A 16,707-nucleotide genomic window follows, 5' to 3' on the forward strand; every position below is an offset into this window, starting at 1 on the left:
TAAGAGGGGCTTTAGCTGATGAGTATAAATAGGCTTTATCAGCCAGAAAGATCTAGGAGATTATGTGTTTTACAGGCTGTATGGTTTGTTCCAACTTGATCCCAGCGGCATCACAAATACAAAGGAATATAAAGATGCACTGAGAAGCAATATAATGGGATTAAGGCTAAGATTAGTAGTGCTTTTTATAACTTGCTTGAGCTAAGGAGTTGTGTTTGTATATGCATACAAAAGTCTTGTTTTTAAAGGGAATTTAAAAATTAAATGTAAGAACTTTATTGAATGTGAACAAAGTTAAAGCAACAGTTCAAGAGGCAGTATAGAAACTGAAATCAAACATAAGAACATTTTAGAGTCTTCATTTGAGTTTCTCTACCTAAAATCCTTAACTTTTCTTATGGGGGTTAAACTTAATGAACTTTAGCACTGAAACAATGTGAACAGCAGTGTAATAAGAGTAGTGGCAAGAATGAAAGCATTCCTCAATGGTATTTACAAGGGTCCAAATAAGAATATGTCCCCTGACCTTTTGTCTGTACTCCTACTAACAGGGAGAGGAAAAAAAAAAAAAAAGCCAGGCCATTTCGTTCAGTGGAAAACTACCTTGTAATGCCCGAAGATAATAATTCCAAAAGCTAATGTTTAAGATGGGCAACAAACAAACAGTTTTCAAGCATATGACTATTAAGAATTGACTTTGTTAGGAATAAACAGAATGACTCAATCAAGTAGGTAATTATATTATCGCATCATAAATGAACATGCAACAGAAAATGTCAAAATAGTTTTTTTAAAATGACATTTCAAGCTTACTTTTGAAATTTTTCAATTAATTTCTTCACCATTTTGTCTGTGATGCCAGGGCAGGCAGCTTCAGCCACAGCAATACTTTTCTCCAGTTCTTCGATTGCCTGATTCCTGCTAGCATTATTCTCATCCTGCTGTTTAAGCTGAGAAAGATCAATAGCTATAACATTTAAAATTATTATACTTCTTAAAATAGATATCCAAAGCTAATGAATCTGTACTTACTTCAGCAAATGCAGGTGTGATTATCATAGACAAACAGCTCAGGGTTTGTACAAGATCTTGCTCCTTTGAACAAATATTATAGATTATACACATGACATTAAAATAATCATTCATGTGCATTCATTGGAATCCTCCTCCCAAAAGACCCAATACAGGGCAAGTTTCCATGCTTTCTTCCCATCACTAATTCCCATCCGTCATCCAGAAGTTCTCTAACTTAGAGGATTACAACTGATATACATGATTCCACTGGGTTTAGATATCTCTAGGTAAAATGCATTTTAAAACATACCAATGGCCACTTAAATGACTTCTATGACCTTTTCTTAATTAGCTCAAAACGAATGGCAAATGAAACCTACTATGGACACAGTGAGGTAGATGAGCGTTTAGGGGTATTAAATTCTAACAATTTTTGGCCATCATACTCTCACTATATAGTTCGAAAAAGTCTACCAAGAGGAAGTGATCATCTCCATATACATACTGCCCCATTCTGTAGTTTCTTTGGATCAGGCTTCTTTCGCACGGTGGTAAAGCTCCATTCAGGATGAGTATTATTTTCCCTGCTGGTGGATTCCCTAAAGAGATTGCCAAAGATACTTCTATAAGCTCCTAAATGCTACAGCTTGGTGAAAATACCTAATCAATGCAGCCAGACTCCGAACGGAGAATTGTCCCGATGTATAAAAAATCATTTGATCTCAGTTTCAAATCGACGCTGCTTTTTTTTTTTTTTTTTTTTTGTTGCTGTACGCGGGCCTCTCACTGCTGTGGCCTCTCCCATTGTGGAGCACAGGCTCGGGACGCGCAGGCTCAGAGGCCATGGCCCACGGGCCCAGTCGCTCCGCGGCATGCGGGATCCTCCCAGACCGGGGCACGAACCCGTGTCCCCTGCATCGGCAGGCGGACTCTCAACCACTGCGCCACCAGGGAAGCCCTCGACGCTGCTTTTTACTGAAGAGTAGCAATGGTTCTCAACTCTAAGTGTGTACCAGCATCACACGTGAAGGTCTCTTACTATATATAAAGCCCTGCCCCAACCCCTTCCCACTGACTAGATCAGGATCTCCTGTAGTGTGGCTTGTGATCTTTTTTTAATTTTTATTTTATATTGGAGTATAGTTGATTTACATTTTTGAAAGGCTCCATGGGTGACTCTCATTGGGCAGCTAAGGCCAACAACCATTAGAACAGAGTAAAAACAACTATCCTGGTATTTTTCAGACCTTTTAAAAGTTGGGCAATTTCTCATAAATGCAAGTAGTATATCTAAAGAAATTTGGTGTTGCCTTTGTGTCAATTCAGCTAGCGAAGGAGTAAATTAAATTACGGACTTAGAGGTTAAAATGTTAGTATAAATGCTGCAGTTAAAAAACAATGCAACTTTTTAGGGTGTACAAATGAGATATAAATGAATATTTCAATGTCCCGGTCTGATCACGGTTTGGTACATGGCCAAGAGCTGGGAAACGTTAGTTCTCCAGAGGGATTTTGCAGGTTGCCATCAAAGTAAGAGAAGACATTGCTCCTCATCACTTTGGGCAAACTAGTAAAACACCTTAAATCGAATTTTGTTCCAAAATTTTGTAATATACTCAAGTATCCACTAGGGGTTAGACCGAGACCATTTAAAACTAAAGCAATTCACTTCTAAGAAAAAAAACGTGTTTCCAAATTCATTGTACTTCACAGACGGTGATTTTAAAAGATTTTCACAGTTTCTAAAGTCAGACTTTAGAATAAGGTTTATATTTTATGCTAGAGAAAGCATATTGGATCACCGTTAAAATATATGCAATATTAAAATGAGCTATCTACATAAAAATTAAATAATTGGTACATACGAATCAGAGCCCTCAGAATCAGATTCGTCATCACTGTGTCCTTCCGCCTTCCATCTCTTAAATCGATCTATCAGTTCAGTCAGATAAGAAGTCTTCTTTGAATTTTTTACAATGAATTTATGTTTCAGAAGTTCTTTAGCTGTAGGACGCTAAGGAACAAAAAAGAAAGGATGCATGAATATTTCTAGGCTCTTTTGATTGCAAGGAGTGATAAGAAATCACTTCAGCTATTAAGCGGAAAGGTGTAAAAGTATGTCTGCAGATATGAGGATAACTAAAATGCCACAGGACAATAGCTAATTCTACTTTTGAAGTGGCTCAAGGCAACCAAATTAAATTCACTACTTTGGTACCAATTTGCTAAAGCCCAATGGGCAAAAAGTGGCCTACCTACTAGCAACAGGCAGCAGGGCTTTCTTAAAAGCAGAGAAACACATGGCAGGACTTTGATAATTAAGTAAAAATTTTAAAATGTTTCAAAATAGTGCTTTAAAATACTTTTATTATATTTACTGTAAATTGGAAAAAAGAGTGAAAACTAGCAAGGCTGTAACTTTAATTATCTGCACATATCATATGACCCCCTTCTTCATCACACATTAATTCATATCGCATCTAAATACAAACACCAGGTGCTGTGGGGGATACTTGCCCCCTAGTATTTTATTACTATGAGAATAGCCATTAGCAACTTAAAAATTGTCACATCAAATTCAGTTCTTGTATATTTCTAGTTTCTCGAAGTCATCGGGCAGCTTTATTTTAAAAACAGTAGAACAACTGTAATCAACTTTGCCAAGTAAATGAATGGAGCTCATTAGACTTCAGGAAACGTATACAACTTCATGTTGGAATTTCTGAACATTTAAATTAAAAATAGTGAAACGCAAACAACTTTTCATGAAAAATGAAAACACAGTTGAATAAAAATCATTGTGAATAGTTATACATATACTTTCATAATGACACCCTAGAAAATGAACTTTATTTCCCACTGAAATAGGAAATGATCAACAGAATAAGGAAGAAGCTAGGGACCATAGAAAAGAGAGAAAAAGATGCAGGGGAAGGAGAGAAGGAACTGCGGATCTTGTCAACAACTAAACAAAATTAGCAACATAGAGGGAACATAGAGGGAAGAATCTTAGACAGTTTTCACAGGCACTGTATTCCTCACTGTTGAACAAACCACACTGGCTCTATGTAGATCTGATCATAGAAAATAGTAGTCATAGCATATATACTCACAAATGATGGATCTTTGTTCAGGCAAGCATCAATAAACTCCTTAAAGGATTTAGTAAAGTCTCCGACAAGAGTTGGAGGATTGTTTTTTGGAATAAGAAACAGAACTCTCATAGGATGCATATCGGAGTTAGGTGGCTCTCCCTTGGCTAGTTCAATAGCAGTAATTCCCAGTGACCAAATGTCAGCCTAAGGTAAGGAGGAAAGAACAATTACCTTGAAATTCCATTCCAACATAATGCCACAAAATAACCTGTGGAGTCTAACGGTCATACAATATGAAAGTGTCTCAAGAAATGTGATGTTAATAAATTTTTATTAATATAATTCATTTATTTAAAAAAATGATCGAATATTCTACTTTGTGCCAGGTACTGTATTCTAGGCACTGAGGACTCAGGTGGTGACCAAACCAGACAAAATCCCTGCTCTCAAGGGGCTTATGTTCTAGTAGAAGAGACAGATAAATAAATAAATAATAGGATGTCAGATGGTGCTAAGTTCTGTGAAGAAAATAGTAAATCAGGATAAGGGAATAATGAATAAGGTAAAAGGGCTGCAAATTTACACAGGATGGCCAGGGAAGACCATTCTGTGTAGGTAATGTTTAAGCAGAGACCTAATTGGGAGAAAGGCTATTCCAGATAGAGGGAGAGGCAAGTGCAAAGGTCCTGAGGCTAGAGGGGACTTGCTGTGTTTATGGACCAGCAATGAGGCCACTGTGGCTGAAGCAGATAGAAAATAGAGGGCCAACACAAATTAATTTAAAAAAAAGTGGAAGTGAAGAGAGATCAAAAAAAAAAGAAAATAGAGGAGAGTGATAAGAGATGAGCCAGAGGTAGACAAGGGCCAGACTGTAGAGAGACACATATGTGATAGTAAGAACTTTGGATTGTATTCCAAGTAGGATGAAAGGCCACTGAAGGGAAGAAGGTCCAAATATTACCAGCAACAAGGGAACGTATGATTTACCAGCAACAACTGACGTGACTCTAGCTTTAGGAATACTTTAAAAGGAAGGAGTATTAAGGCAGTTTATTAAATAGGATAGTACGCTATATAAAACTTAATATTAAAAACAAAATAGTTTGTACAGGTAACACTTTACTTTTGAGTCATAAGCTGACTGCTGGATAACTTCAGGAGCCATCCAAAATGGTGTTCCCACAAAGGTATTTCTTTTAATTTGTGTATCTGTCAGTTGGCCAGCAACTCCAAAGTCAGCAAGTTTCACATCTCCTTGTTCTGAGAGCAAGACATTGGCAGCTAGGAGGGAAAAAGAGATGAAAAAACCCTCAGCTTCCTCAGAATGCATCTGTTTTTCTCAGGTTCACATTAGACTTCTGTATACCTTTTATGTCTCGGTGAATTTTCTTTTCTGAATGCAGGTAGTCCAGACCTTTCAAAATTTCCTTTAGCATGGTAGCGATCTGGAACTCATCAAATGGACCAGCTCTCAGCTTAGGGGGAAAAACACATACATACATATACATGTAAAAGTTTGGAACAATGAAGTTCGAACTTGACATTCCCTTTGAAATAAGAGAATCGCTTAGATATATGAAGCAGTTCTGTTTATTAAACCAATATTTAAACAAATGAGAAAATTTTAAAAGGTGAGGAAAGTTAAGTCAAAGGGCAGAAAGGGTTTTTTAATGATTAAGTTTAATCTTGAAAGATAGTACAACCTATATACTAGCTCCAAATCCTAAGGTTCTTAAATATTTACATCAAAGATCTAAGAAACATGCTTAAATAATGACAGAACTAGTTTTCTTTTTCTCAGATAGGAAAAAAGAAATCAGCTACTTAAATTTTGGCATTTGCTGTTTAAAACTTATTAAATATTTACACCGAACTGATTTTTAGATCAGACGGTCCATAAGATTTTTGCAGCAACCAAATTTGATCATATAGGTCAGCTGTAGCACAGTTCTTAGCATTTGTGTATTTCAAAAACATTGTAAAGCATAGAGCCTTTTTTGAGACTCAGATTTAAATTTTAGCTAGGAATATAATAATTAAACTATTCAGACTTTCATTGTAAAAAAATATCAAATCATGGAGGGATACGTTTTTTCAAATAAATGTAACACATTTCCCTGTACTAAAGCCAGTAGTTTTAACTGCAATACAAGGAAAGCAATGATTAGGTTTCAGGAGAATTTGTAATGGAATATCTGAAAATCTCTCCTTAAAATAAATGGTTATTTTAAAATTCTGGTACCTCATAAAGCACAAACAGTGGACTGTACAATATTATTACAGGAAAGGGTGGGAATCTAGAGTCAGAGCTGAGGTAGAGTTCTGTTTGCTGAAAGGAGGGAAGAGGTGGTGAAAATCAAATATTGCCCACTATGCCTCACACTGGGAGGGATTCACAGCTCTTTGGCACCTTCTGTATTTCATCTTTCATGAATGCCATATTTATTCTGAATAAAGGGCACTTTCATGTTGAAATTTAACAGCTTAAAATAGAAACCACACTTCAGTCTCACCATTTAATATTAACTATGCTCTGGATATATAGTATACTCCAGGGATGTTCATAGTTCAATAGGTGCCTTTCCTAGGTAACATTATCTGTTTACTTTCAAATATATCAACTTCCACCCCAAAAGTTTCTTTTTAAACAGCAGTGATTAAAGTCATCTAAAAGGTGAAAATGGCATATTATTTTATTGATTGCTGGCAATGAAATTCTGAGGTACTACCAAATAAGTTAAAGATAAATGTCATACTACGTAAGATTAGTACTTAGTATCACTGATTATAAAATGTTGACAGGGCCAGAGGAGGTATACCCTCAGTCACTTAGGAAATTGGGCAAGGTCCATATAAAAGATACTAGCTATCATTCTGAAGGATTTCTAAAAGTGCCCTGGATAATACAGAATTTTAAAAATATATTTAAGTAAAAACAAACAGAAAAGTGATCCGTCGCTTATCTGGTATACTTAGGTCCAGTTTAAAATTCAGTAAAAGTAAAATCTCACTTAACTGGGTACCGGAGGGGGATGGTAGGGGCGCCTGGGTGGCAGGGAAATGGGAATGGGGTGGTGGTAGAGTTGCGTTTTTCTTGTTCACTATCAGACAGAAAACTGTCCCAAACCTTGTGGTTAAAATGTTTCCTTAGCCATGATGATAATGATCAGAAAAGGAGAAATAAGGGAGTTGGAAAGAGAAGGAAGGTAAAGTAGATGGAACACAGATTGCTTTTTAAAAAATTTCCAATGCAACCTTGGGAGAGATGACGCAAGATCTTGGTCGACTGTCCCTGGAGCGCACAACTGAGCTTCTCTCCAAAGACTGAAGACCATATCACGTCTCTAATAGCTAACACTTCTGCCCCCAGGGCAGTGTACTGGCCTTGTGTGATTTGCCTCTGTTGTCAACTGAGGATATTCAAGAGAGGGACATTTTCCCTTTCAGAGACTATCTACTTGTGGGCTTGGGGGTGTTCCCCATACTCTTTTGACTTCCAGCCAGTCCCTAATGCACCATGTTTTGTTATGCTTTCTCTTACAGTTAGCATATTGTTTCCAACTTTTTCCCTTGGTGCTCATGTTTTATTCTCTTAACCTTATTATATGTGTTTTTGTTGTAAGTCACTGCAATTCTATTTGGAAAGAAGTAAGGTATAATCAAGTCAATAAAATAACGTACAGTATGCTCAAAGTCTGTTCACATACAGCTAATTATTTTTGTTAGAATGGGAGGGAATCTTGAGGTATACACTATATAATGTTGACATCAATACTGGTCATACTCATGTTCCATTAGTCAGGCACCAGTTTAAGGGATGAACACTCTACCCAGCATCCCTCCTGATTTCTCTTGTCCCTGGTAGCAGTGCCCTCCTCTAAGCCTGATCCTTTCTTAGATTCCCCCAAATGATAGCATTCATTCGTACAGGACTATATATGAAGAAGAAGTAGCACATTTCCTCATCACTTGCTCTGCCTACAAAGTCCAGTCAAATGAGGTTTATAATTAAATCACAATATCATTAAGCGTTAGGGCTAGAAAAACAGAGTTAGATTACTCATCTAATTTCTTCATTGAACATTTGAGGCACAGGTTAAATGGCTTGCCCAGTATTAGCCAGCTAGCCAATGGCAGAACCAGGACTAGGATCTAGGTCTCTTGATTTTAAGAACATTTTAAGTTCATTGAATTTATGCTAATAGGTATTTGTTGTATTTAGGTGGAGATCAGAATGGCAGAATGAGATTATGATCTCACAATCATTTCATTCAGAGATTTCATAAAACTGACCAAACTACTACTGGGGATACAGATTGCATTAGTTAGGGCTGGGCCAGTGTCCAGTGCTTCACATTGCTATCAGAAATCCGATGAAAGCAGTGCACTAACTTTGCCAATGCCTACAAAACAGGGAAGTGACATGGTAAGCACTTTTGGGGGCAGTTAACTGTGATAAATTTGGAAAGGGTTCTTAATATTTAAGAAGTGGAAGGAGCCTTGTGGAGCAATTGTGAGGCTTCTTGTGGAGCTAATGAAAAAATTATTGTGTAATCAAACCACGTGACAAGAGAAATAGAGCTGAGATCATTTAACGGCAAGAGGAGAATGAGACCTGACTCCACAGGCATGAAGGATTATTATCCAAAGAAACACCAGTTATGTTCTCTCACTAGAGAGGAGAGAGAAAGAAAAAAATGAACTCTAGCTTTAGGATATAAGAATTACATTAGACACAAGGAAGGATGACCTAACTCAGCAACTGATTAAACTGCGATGAATTCCTAGAAGATGAGGCTCTCCATCAAGTTTAATTACCATTTCTTTAGAATGGTTTAAGTATGGTTCTGTTTAAAGGGAAGAAAATCGCTTATGGTCATTTCTGTTCACAGGATTATCTGAAACTTTGGAGTCATTGGCAGTCAGGATGAAAGCCTTTAAAAAATATTTGATTACTTTCAGTCAGAAAAACTCATCTCCACTTTAAAATATAAGAATTAAAATTACTTTTAGAAACAGCAGACTCTATAATTTCAAAGGCAGAAGCATATTATATAAAAGTCATATTATAGTAAACATGGAAGAGGAGCTTAGTGCAAATTCTTTGTTTTATAGGACATCCAAGTCCAAGGAATTTATGTGTCTGGTTCACAGTCACAGATTTAGTTATAAATAGAGCCAGCGCTAGAACCTCAAACTCCCACAGGCCAGCCCAGTGGTTATTCTACTACACAAACTTGTCTCTAGTCATTCATATTGCATTTTAAATACAATGTCATATTAATAAAGATTTAAAAGGCGGGGAACAACACTGACAGAATCACACCACTTGGGGAAAACAACCAGTGTTTCTCAAAAACATTTCATGCATGAACATATCTTCATTGGTTAGAACTCCTCCCGCATACTGCAGGATTGTAGCAGCCTGGTCCCTGCCCACTAAAATGGCTGTGGCACTTCCAAGTCATTGTGACAAAGATGCCATCACATTTCCAAATGACCTATAGAGGGGCAGAGAGAACTCTGCAGAGAGCTGGGTCTGTAGGCCTTCTTGGTCAGAACCCAAGAGCCAATTTTAGAGACAGTTATCTGAATGATATCTTTTTTAAAAATCTAAGAACACTGAGTCTTCTCAGGGATAAGCATGTAAAGTAAAACTCTAAACTGACGGCAACTGTCACACGCTCATTCCTAATTTGGGGGGAATTTTATTTTATTAAGCTGTTTGCATTTCTTATATACTTTAAGAATGCCAGCAACGTGCAGAACCCTGCAATATAGCTGAATCTATATAAGAGTAGTAGTCCTGAAGACAGAGTGAACATATTAACTAAACACCTGCTTAGCTTGTCCAAAAACCATTGCTTACTCCAATTAAAAGAAAAAAGTGCAAGTATGGATATATGTGTGTAATTATTTAAAAATACTTACAAGATCCAGTGCTGAACCGCCACCCAGGTATTCCATTATTATCCATAATTTTGAACCCTGTAAAAGCCATGAAATAGTTTAATAACTATAAACCTGAGCCAAGTAACATACTAGCATAAATGTTAAATCTGACATACTAATGTACTGGTTCTAAAATACAGGTTTAAAATTAGTTGTTTGGAACTCAGAATATATTTTTCCATAGACTATTACAAATGAAAGTCAAGTTCTGAGTCTTGGCCCTCCCTGAAACCGATTTACCATATGATATAGCTAAATAAATAACACATTATTGTTCCTTATTGTTTAACTGTTAGCAACTTTTATAAAACCCAGAAAAAACCATCGCTTTAAATTATTTTGAATAATGATACTGAAAGGAAAAGACAGTTACACTAAAGAATGAGGAGAGAAAAAAAAAGAATGAGGAGGTAAATAGAGACTTGTAGAAATTTTGAATGGGGCTTCTGGGTACTTCCCATGTGATTTTAGAGTTTGAGGACACTGGGTATTGTGCCTTATTTTAGTTTTTGGCTTTTGTTTTAATGTACTTTACAACTTTTACCAACCAGGATTAACGGGGATTTTTCGTACACATATGGAACCTAGAAAGAACATTGACCCCCCTCTCCCCAGAGGTAAATGGATAAGAGAAAGGGAGTGTGTAGCTTAAAAAGCATTATGATTAATTCATGTAGAATTAACTTCACTGTAAGTTGTACAAGAGGAAATGGAGCTCATAGGGGGAACACGTGTGTTTGAATTACAAAACAGGTGTACACACACACACACACACACACACACACACACACACACACCATTCAGCTACATCAGATAAAATTTGGAATAAATCATTAAATCATTTTTCTTTCAGCTATACTTTGAAATACGGAAGACATCTCTCTCTCCATACCATTTCATGAGTGGTATTCTCTGAATTACTGTAGGACCACAGAATTGACTGAAAGCGGAATGGTTGGTTTTGCTAAACTGGCCAATAGCCAAGTTGTGAATGGATTGTGTTCCAAAAGTTCATTTTTAAGTAAGATGTTTGGAATTTGGAAAGCAAGCATTTTCCCATAAAAATAATGCCTAGGTTCCTGGAGCAGTGTCCTCCAAAAAGACAATTTAACACAAAGGTATCCATAGTATAGCAGAAAGGATACCAGAGACACTACCATTTATACCATAACAATGTTTCTAGGGGAAAATATATTCAGTGTCGTGCTTCGATTTGGGATGCCAGGAACACATCTCTCACCTTTACAGTCCCAGCTGTGGAATGAAGATTCTCAAGCTGTTGCCAGTAGTCCTCAAACTCCAAAATCCCTGGGAAGTACTCAGGAGTTCCATTCAAAATTTCCAAGTGTCTCCATGAGACTGGGGCTTTATTATGGCAGAGAATGGACTCCAATAACATGATGATGAGTGTTTAGGGGACACTGTAGTGGGGGAATGGGTTGTGGTGTAGGGTAAGGGTCCGGGGAGGGAAGGCTCAGTTAAATTAAGATGCTGACATTATGTAGAATGTATAAGAGAAAGAAAGGAACAATGTCCCCCGCCCATCTTGACATCAACTCTCTCCTGTCACAGCAGGCCAGCTTGAACTGAGAAGAGAGAGTGGTGTATACAGTAGGCAGGAGAGGAAATAAATCCCCCTAACAGTGGGAGAGGAGAAGAGTTCCAGGAGTGGTTCATGTAACTTGTTTCCATGTATAGAAATTAGGACTCAGAACATGAGAACTGTGAACCTGATGAGTCTTCCTATTTTTTTCTACAGAAGAAAAAAGTGTTTCTCACAATGCCGTACAGCCTGAGAAGTTTATCTTTTGCCACGTTTTTTTTCCTAAGTACTACATTCTACCTCATGAATTCAGAATGCTTCCCATTCACCTGACATTCAAAGAAAAATAAAAAGATCTTATAAAACATGTTTATCTGTTTTGCAGTTCTGCATGAATGAAAGCGCCTGTTTTCCAAGTTAAAAACAATGTGTATCTTTTTTTTGGTACCGATTCAAAACAGAAACCTACCAAAATGTATTCATAGAAAGCTTAAAAAGTCAGTAAACTTATGACTAAGCAAATTCCCGATCTGAAAAGAAGGCTTCCTCTTTGCAAGCAAGCTATTCAGTGGAACTAGGACTCTTCTGAAACAGGCAGGGAACCAGAGCTGCCTCATAGCTTTTCTGGCTGCTTCCTTCTGATTGTCACTTCTGCAGACAAACCTCGCTGGAGGATGGTCATAGGTCCAAACATTCAGAAGACTGCGAGGCAGGCAGGGGAATTGAAGCGAGGCCCGCGTGGGCACAGGCAGGAATGGCGAGCCAGTGGGGCTCCTCCCTACTCAAGGAAGCTTAACCCACACAGGCTCTTACTTGTTCCTTGTCCACAGCAGGTCTTAACGAAAACACCAATCACAAACCAAACCCAACCAAAAAACCTAGACCCTGTGTTTGTATTCTTTTGGGGGACTACAATTTCTATCTTTGATTTCTGGTAAAAGATGTCTGTGTTGGAGAATGCAAATATGTATGTTTGGTTTGTTCTTAAATAATTTAAAAGACTAAGTTGATATCTACATACTGGTTTACAAATCCAAAAGAGCCAAATGACTCTAAACCTCTAAACCATAACAATATATCTGGCACATTTAAGTATAGGAAGTCCCTGAAGGAAAAATGTCACTTCTCCAATTATAAAATGATCCAAATGTTTTAACAATGGGTTGGAGGAGTTAAGTTTAAAGTCCTGCAGCAGGGACTTCCCTGGTGGTGCAGGGGTTAATAATCCGCCTGCCAATGCAGGGGACACAGGTTTGAGCCCTGGTCTGGGAAGATCCCACATGCCTCGGGGCAACTAAGCCCACGCGCCACAACTACTGAAGCCTATGCGCCTAGAGCCCGTGCTCCGCAACAAGAGAAGCCACCACAATGAGAAGCCCGCGTACCGCAACGAAGAGTAGCCCCCGCTCGCCGCAACTAGAGAAAGCCCACACGCAGTAACAAAGACCCAACACAGCCAAAAATAAATAAATAAATAAAATAAAGCCCTGCATCAACATGGGTGGTCAGTTAGGGGTTAAGAAATGGCTCTCTGTTCCAAAATTCAGAACGCCTAAAGAGTAAGTAATTCAAGAAATAGTTACAGACGTAGAAAACAAAGTTATGGTTACCAGGGGGTAAGGGGGGAGGAGGGATAAATTGGGAGATTGGGATTGACACACACACACTACTATATATAAAATAGATTACTAATAAGGACCTACTGTATAGCACAGGAAACTCTACTCAATACTCTGTAATGGCCTATATGGGAAAAGAATCTTAAGAAGAGTGGATATATGTATATGTATAACTGATTCATTTTGCTGTACACCTGAAACTAACATAACATTATAAATCAACTATACTCCAATAAAAATTTTAAAAAAGAGTTAAGTACTTCAGAGTTATACTGTTTACTGGGGAGAAGTTGGAGCCTAGTTTTAACAAATCACTGGTGTCTGGAGTATCAACTCCATCACCCCATGGGGCCTTTGAATTTGCCACTAAAGCAGACACTTGGCTATAGGGGGGAGAAATGCTACTGTGGAACTTGGAATTCATTTGCTCATAGAAAAAACGTTTAAAAAAACATTTAAAATACCCATTATATATATTTATGAGATAATTATTGAACATAGATCAAGTACATGTTGAATTAAGTAGGTTGGTCTATGAAGCAGATAGCCAATCATAACACTGACCACATAAACCAGCATGTGTAAGTAAAATAAGCCAGTCACCAAAGGGCAAATGTTGTATGATTCCACTTATATGAAGAGTCTACGGTAGGGAAACTCATAGAGACAGAAAGTAGAATGGTGGTTACCAAGGACTACGGTGAGGAGAGAATGGGGAGTTATATAGTTTAACGGGTACAGAGTTTCAGTTGAGGAAGATGAAAAAGTTCTGGAGATGAATGCTAGTGATGGTTGCAAAATCACATGAGTGCATGAAATGCCACAGAACTGTACATTTAAAATGGTTAAAATGGTAACTTTCGTGATATATATTATACCACGATAAGAAAAGAAACAGAATGTGAAATCTTATATAACTGCAAGGAATAGTAGAGATCATCTTGCCAGATACTTTACCACCTTGGAATCGTTTTCTTCCAGTCTAGAATGCCTTGTCTATACCCCACCCTCACATCCCAAACCCTATCAAAATCATACTCAAGACCCACTTTAAATGCTATTCCCCACGTTTTGGGTTATTGCACTTGAGGTACCTACCCACAGATAAGTGGGAGATATGAGACAAGTTAGATATACCTATCTGGGGCTAAGGAGAGAGGCTGAAACCAGAGACATGAATTTAGAAATTGTCAGAATAAAGTAGATGAGACCGACCAGGGCAAATATGCAGAATGAGAGGAGTGCACAGAGTAGGTGACGGAAAAATAAATATCTGCTGAATTGAATCTAATATGGGGCTTCTTAGAGGTGTATTATAGGAAGTTTAAAGCTATTCTTATTTTGAGAGAAAAAAACACTGTACAAGGAGGAAATATTTCCCTCTCCAATTTCCTTCAAGTTTTATAAGAAAACTATGATTTTTAAAAATTAAAGAATATTCCAGAAACATTCGCCATACTTCGGAAATAAGCACACACAAAAGTCTCAGCAAAAATAATGAGAAGGAAACAAAACTGTACAGACTCTATTCTGGAATATTTTACTTCAATCATTCAATTCTTTTTTTAAAATAAATATCAGTCGTTGTGGTATGTGGAGGGGGGCATATTTCCTTAACATAAACAGAAATCTAAAAGCAATTTTCAGCAGCAAATAAAGGCATGATTCAAGTTCTATTCAATGCCTGAGTGAGCTTCATTTTAAGATTTACATCGAACTAGAAAAATATTTAAAGATTATAAAAGATTCTTCCAATGTTATGAGATCAGAAGGGAAGGGTTTGCTTATTTTAGCACTCATCATAAAGACTAACTTTGTCTGTCAAGAAAATCTGCAGTGAAGTAAAATTAAAGGAAAATATTGTGGTCATACTGATGTGTCTGTCTGGTTTTTACTCTTGTTTTTAAAAACGAAGTTATACAGTGAGCTCAGTCAAAATGAATACCTAGTACATTTCTGCATGTCTCAAGGAAAGTGCTACAACTACATACAGTTGCAGAGAGCATATAATTTTCTCTCAAGTGCAATAAATTTTCCTTCAGCTAACAGTGAGGGTCTTGGTTATGTCCTGTGTTAGGACAACCTGAGAAGAACCTGTATCCTACTTTACTCAATTAACTTGACTCACAAAATCTCCCATGTCATCTGAAACGGAAGGATGGGCCACAACAAGAACATAAGTCGATTGATGATGCAGTTCTCCGATGGTACTTAGAGGATGTAGCCTTGATTTCACTGACTGAACTAAACAGAACCCTGTTATATTTGATGTGACTTTAGTTTAAAAAAATTTAAGCCTGTGAAGTCACACTATGGTTTAATATAAATGGAAAATAAACAAGTGGTCAATTTAAGAAAGTAATTTAAATAAATGGTATTAAAGAGTTATAAAATCATATTTCTTTTTCTCTGTGCATATATATGTATATCCATATAGAGATAATATGTGTGGGTACAGATAATCTAGATACAAATGTAATCAACAGCAGCCATCTGTGAATTTCTACAATTTTATCATGAAGTAACATGTTCTTCAAAGTAGGCTTTCTCATCATGTATTTTAATTAATGACGGGTAAACGAGATAAAAATAATGCAGTTTAATTCTGTAAGAAGACATCTTGGATAACAGTTTTGTATCACTAACTGGCCTGAGAACATTCAACAATCAAGATTTGGAGAAAACAAACTATCAGTTGGATTTATTAAAAGATTAAGTATTTTTTGGGTGACCAGTACATGTACACTATGAGGAAAATTTTTTAAAATGTGAAATCTTAGGAATAAATAATAAAAACAGAGTTATAATTCATTTTCCATGTGAGTACTGAATATGAATAAAGAAAGATTGTAAGCAAACAATAAAACTCAATACCATGTCAGTACCCATTTTCAATATAATATACAATAGCGCATTTTAAATAGGGCTTCTTTAATATAAGTCAGTCACCAAAACTAGCTTATCTGATACAGGTGCCTAAAAATAGCAAGTGTTCAGATTTGCTCTAGAGTGGGTCTGGAATTACAAGGATTCAATCCAGAAAGAGTAAACCAGAATAAGCAAAACACACACACACATCACCACCACCAACAACAAATTCCCTGGGCTGCCTACAACCCCGCCTGCTATGGAAATTAGAAGGGAGACTTAAAACCACTGAGATTGAATGACCACCCCCATAGGATTCCTAAAAAGGAATCTGACCCACTAAATAAGCTTTTTAGGAAAGAATATAAAAGCAAAGTGAACCACAAAGAATCAAGTAATTAGGTATACAGTAAAATAGAGTAATGGCTAACACTTAAAAGTATATTGTATAGGAGCTACCAGCAGTATCACCTCCTCTTGGAAGCCCTTCCTTCATACCATCATGGAAAAAAAGGGTAGAGGTGACCATTTTCTTATTTATGCCTCATCTGTACCTTGTACACATTCAGTCACAAAATCTACACTATTTTAGTGCAATATGAGACTGTGAGCTCTT

At 37.1% G+C, this 16,707-nt stretch overlaps 1 protein-coding gene across 1 annotated transcript in view; it reads right to left on the reverse strand.

The window, feature by feature from the left end:
* The window catches only part of STK26 (serine/threonine kinase 26), a 65,107-nt gene that overhangs the window by 2,329 nt on the left and 46,071 nt on the right, over window positions 1-16,707 (reverse strand). The window contains exons 4-11 of the mRNA XM_067724490.1: window positions 10,041-10,097; window positions 5,476-5,584; window positions 5,233-5,390; window positions 4,128-4,313; window positions 2,880-3,028; window positions 1,520-1,613; window positions 1,033-1,095; window positions 814-950 (exon numbers count right to left, since the gene is read on the reverse strand). Coding sequence (XP_067580591.1) covers window positions 814-950; window positions 1,033-1,095; window positions 1,520-1,613; window positions 2,880-3,028; window positions 4,128-4,313; window positions 5,233-5,390; window positions 5,476-5,584; window positions 10,041-10,097 — 953 coding nt within the window. The remainder of the gene's footprint in view (window positions 1-813; window positions 951-1,032; window positions 1,096-1,519; window positions 1,614-2,879; window positions 3,029-4,127; window positions 4,314-5,232; window positions 5,391-5,475; window positions 5,585-10,040; window positions 10,098-16,707) is intronic.

Source organism: Pseudorca crassidens, chromosome X, assembly GCF_039906515.1.
Source record: "Pseudorca crassidens isolate mPseCra1 chromosome X, mPseCra1.hap1, whole genome shotgun sequence".
In the NCBI taxonomy this organism is placed as follows: domain Eukaryota; kingdom Metazoa; phylum Chordata; class Mammalia; order Artiodactyla; family Delphinidae; genus Pseudorca; species Pseudorca crassidens.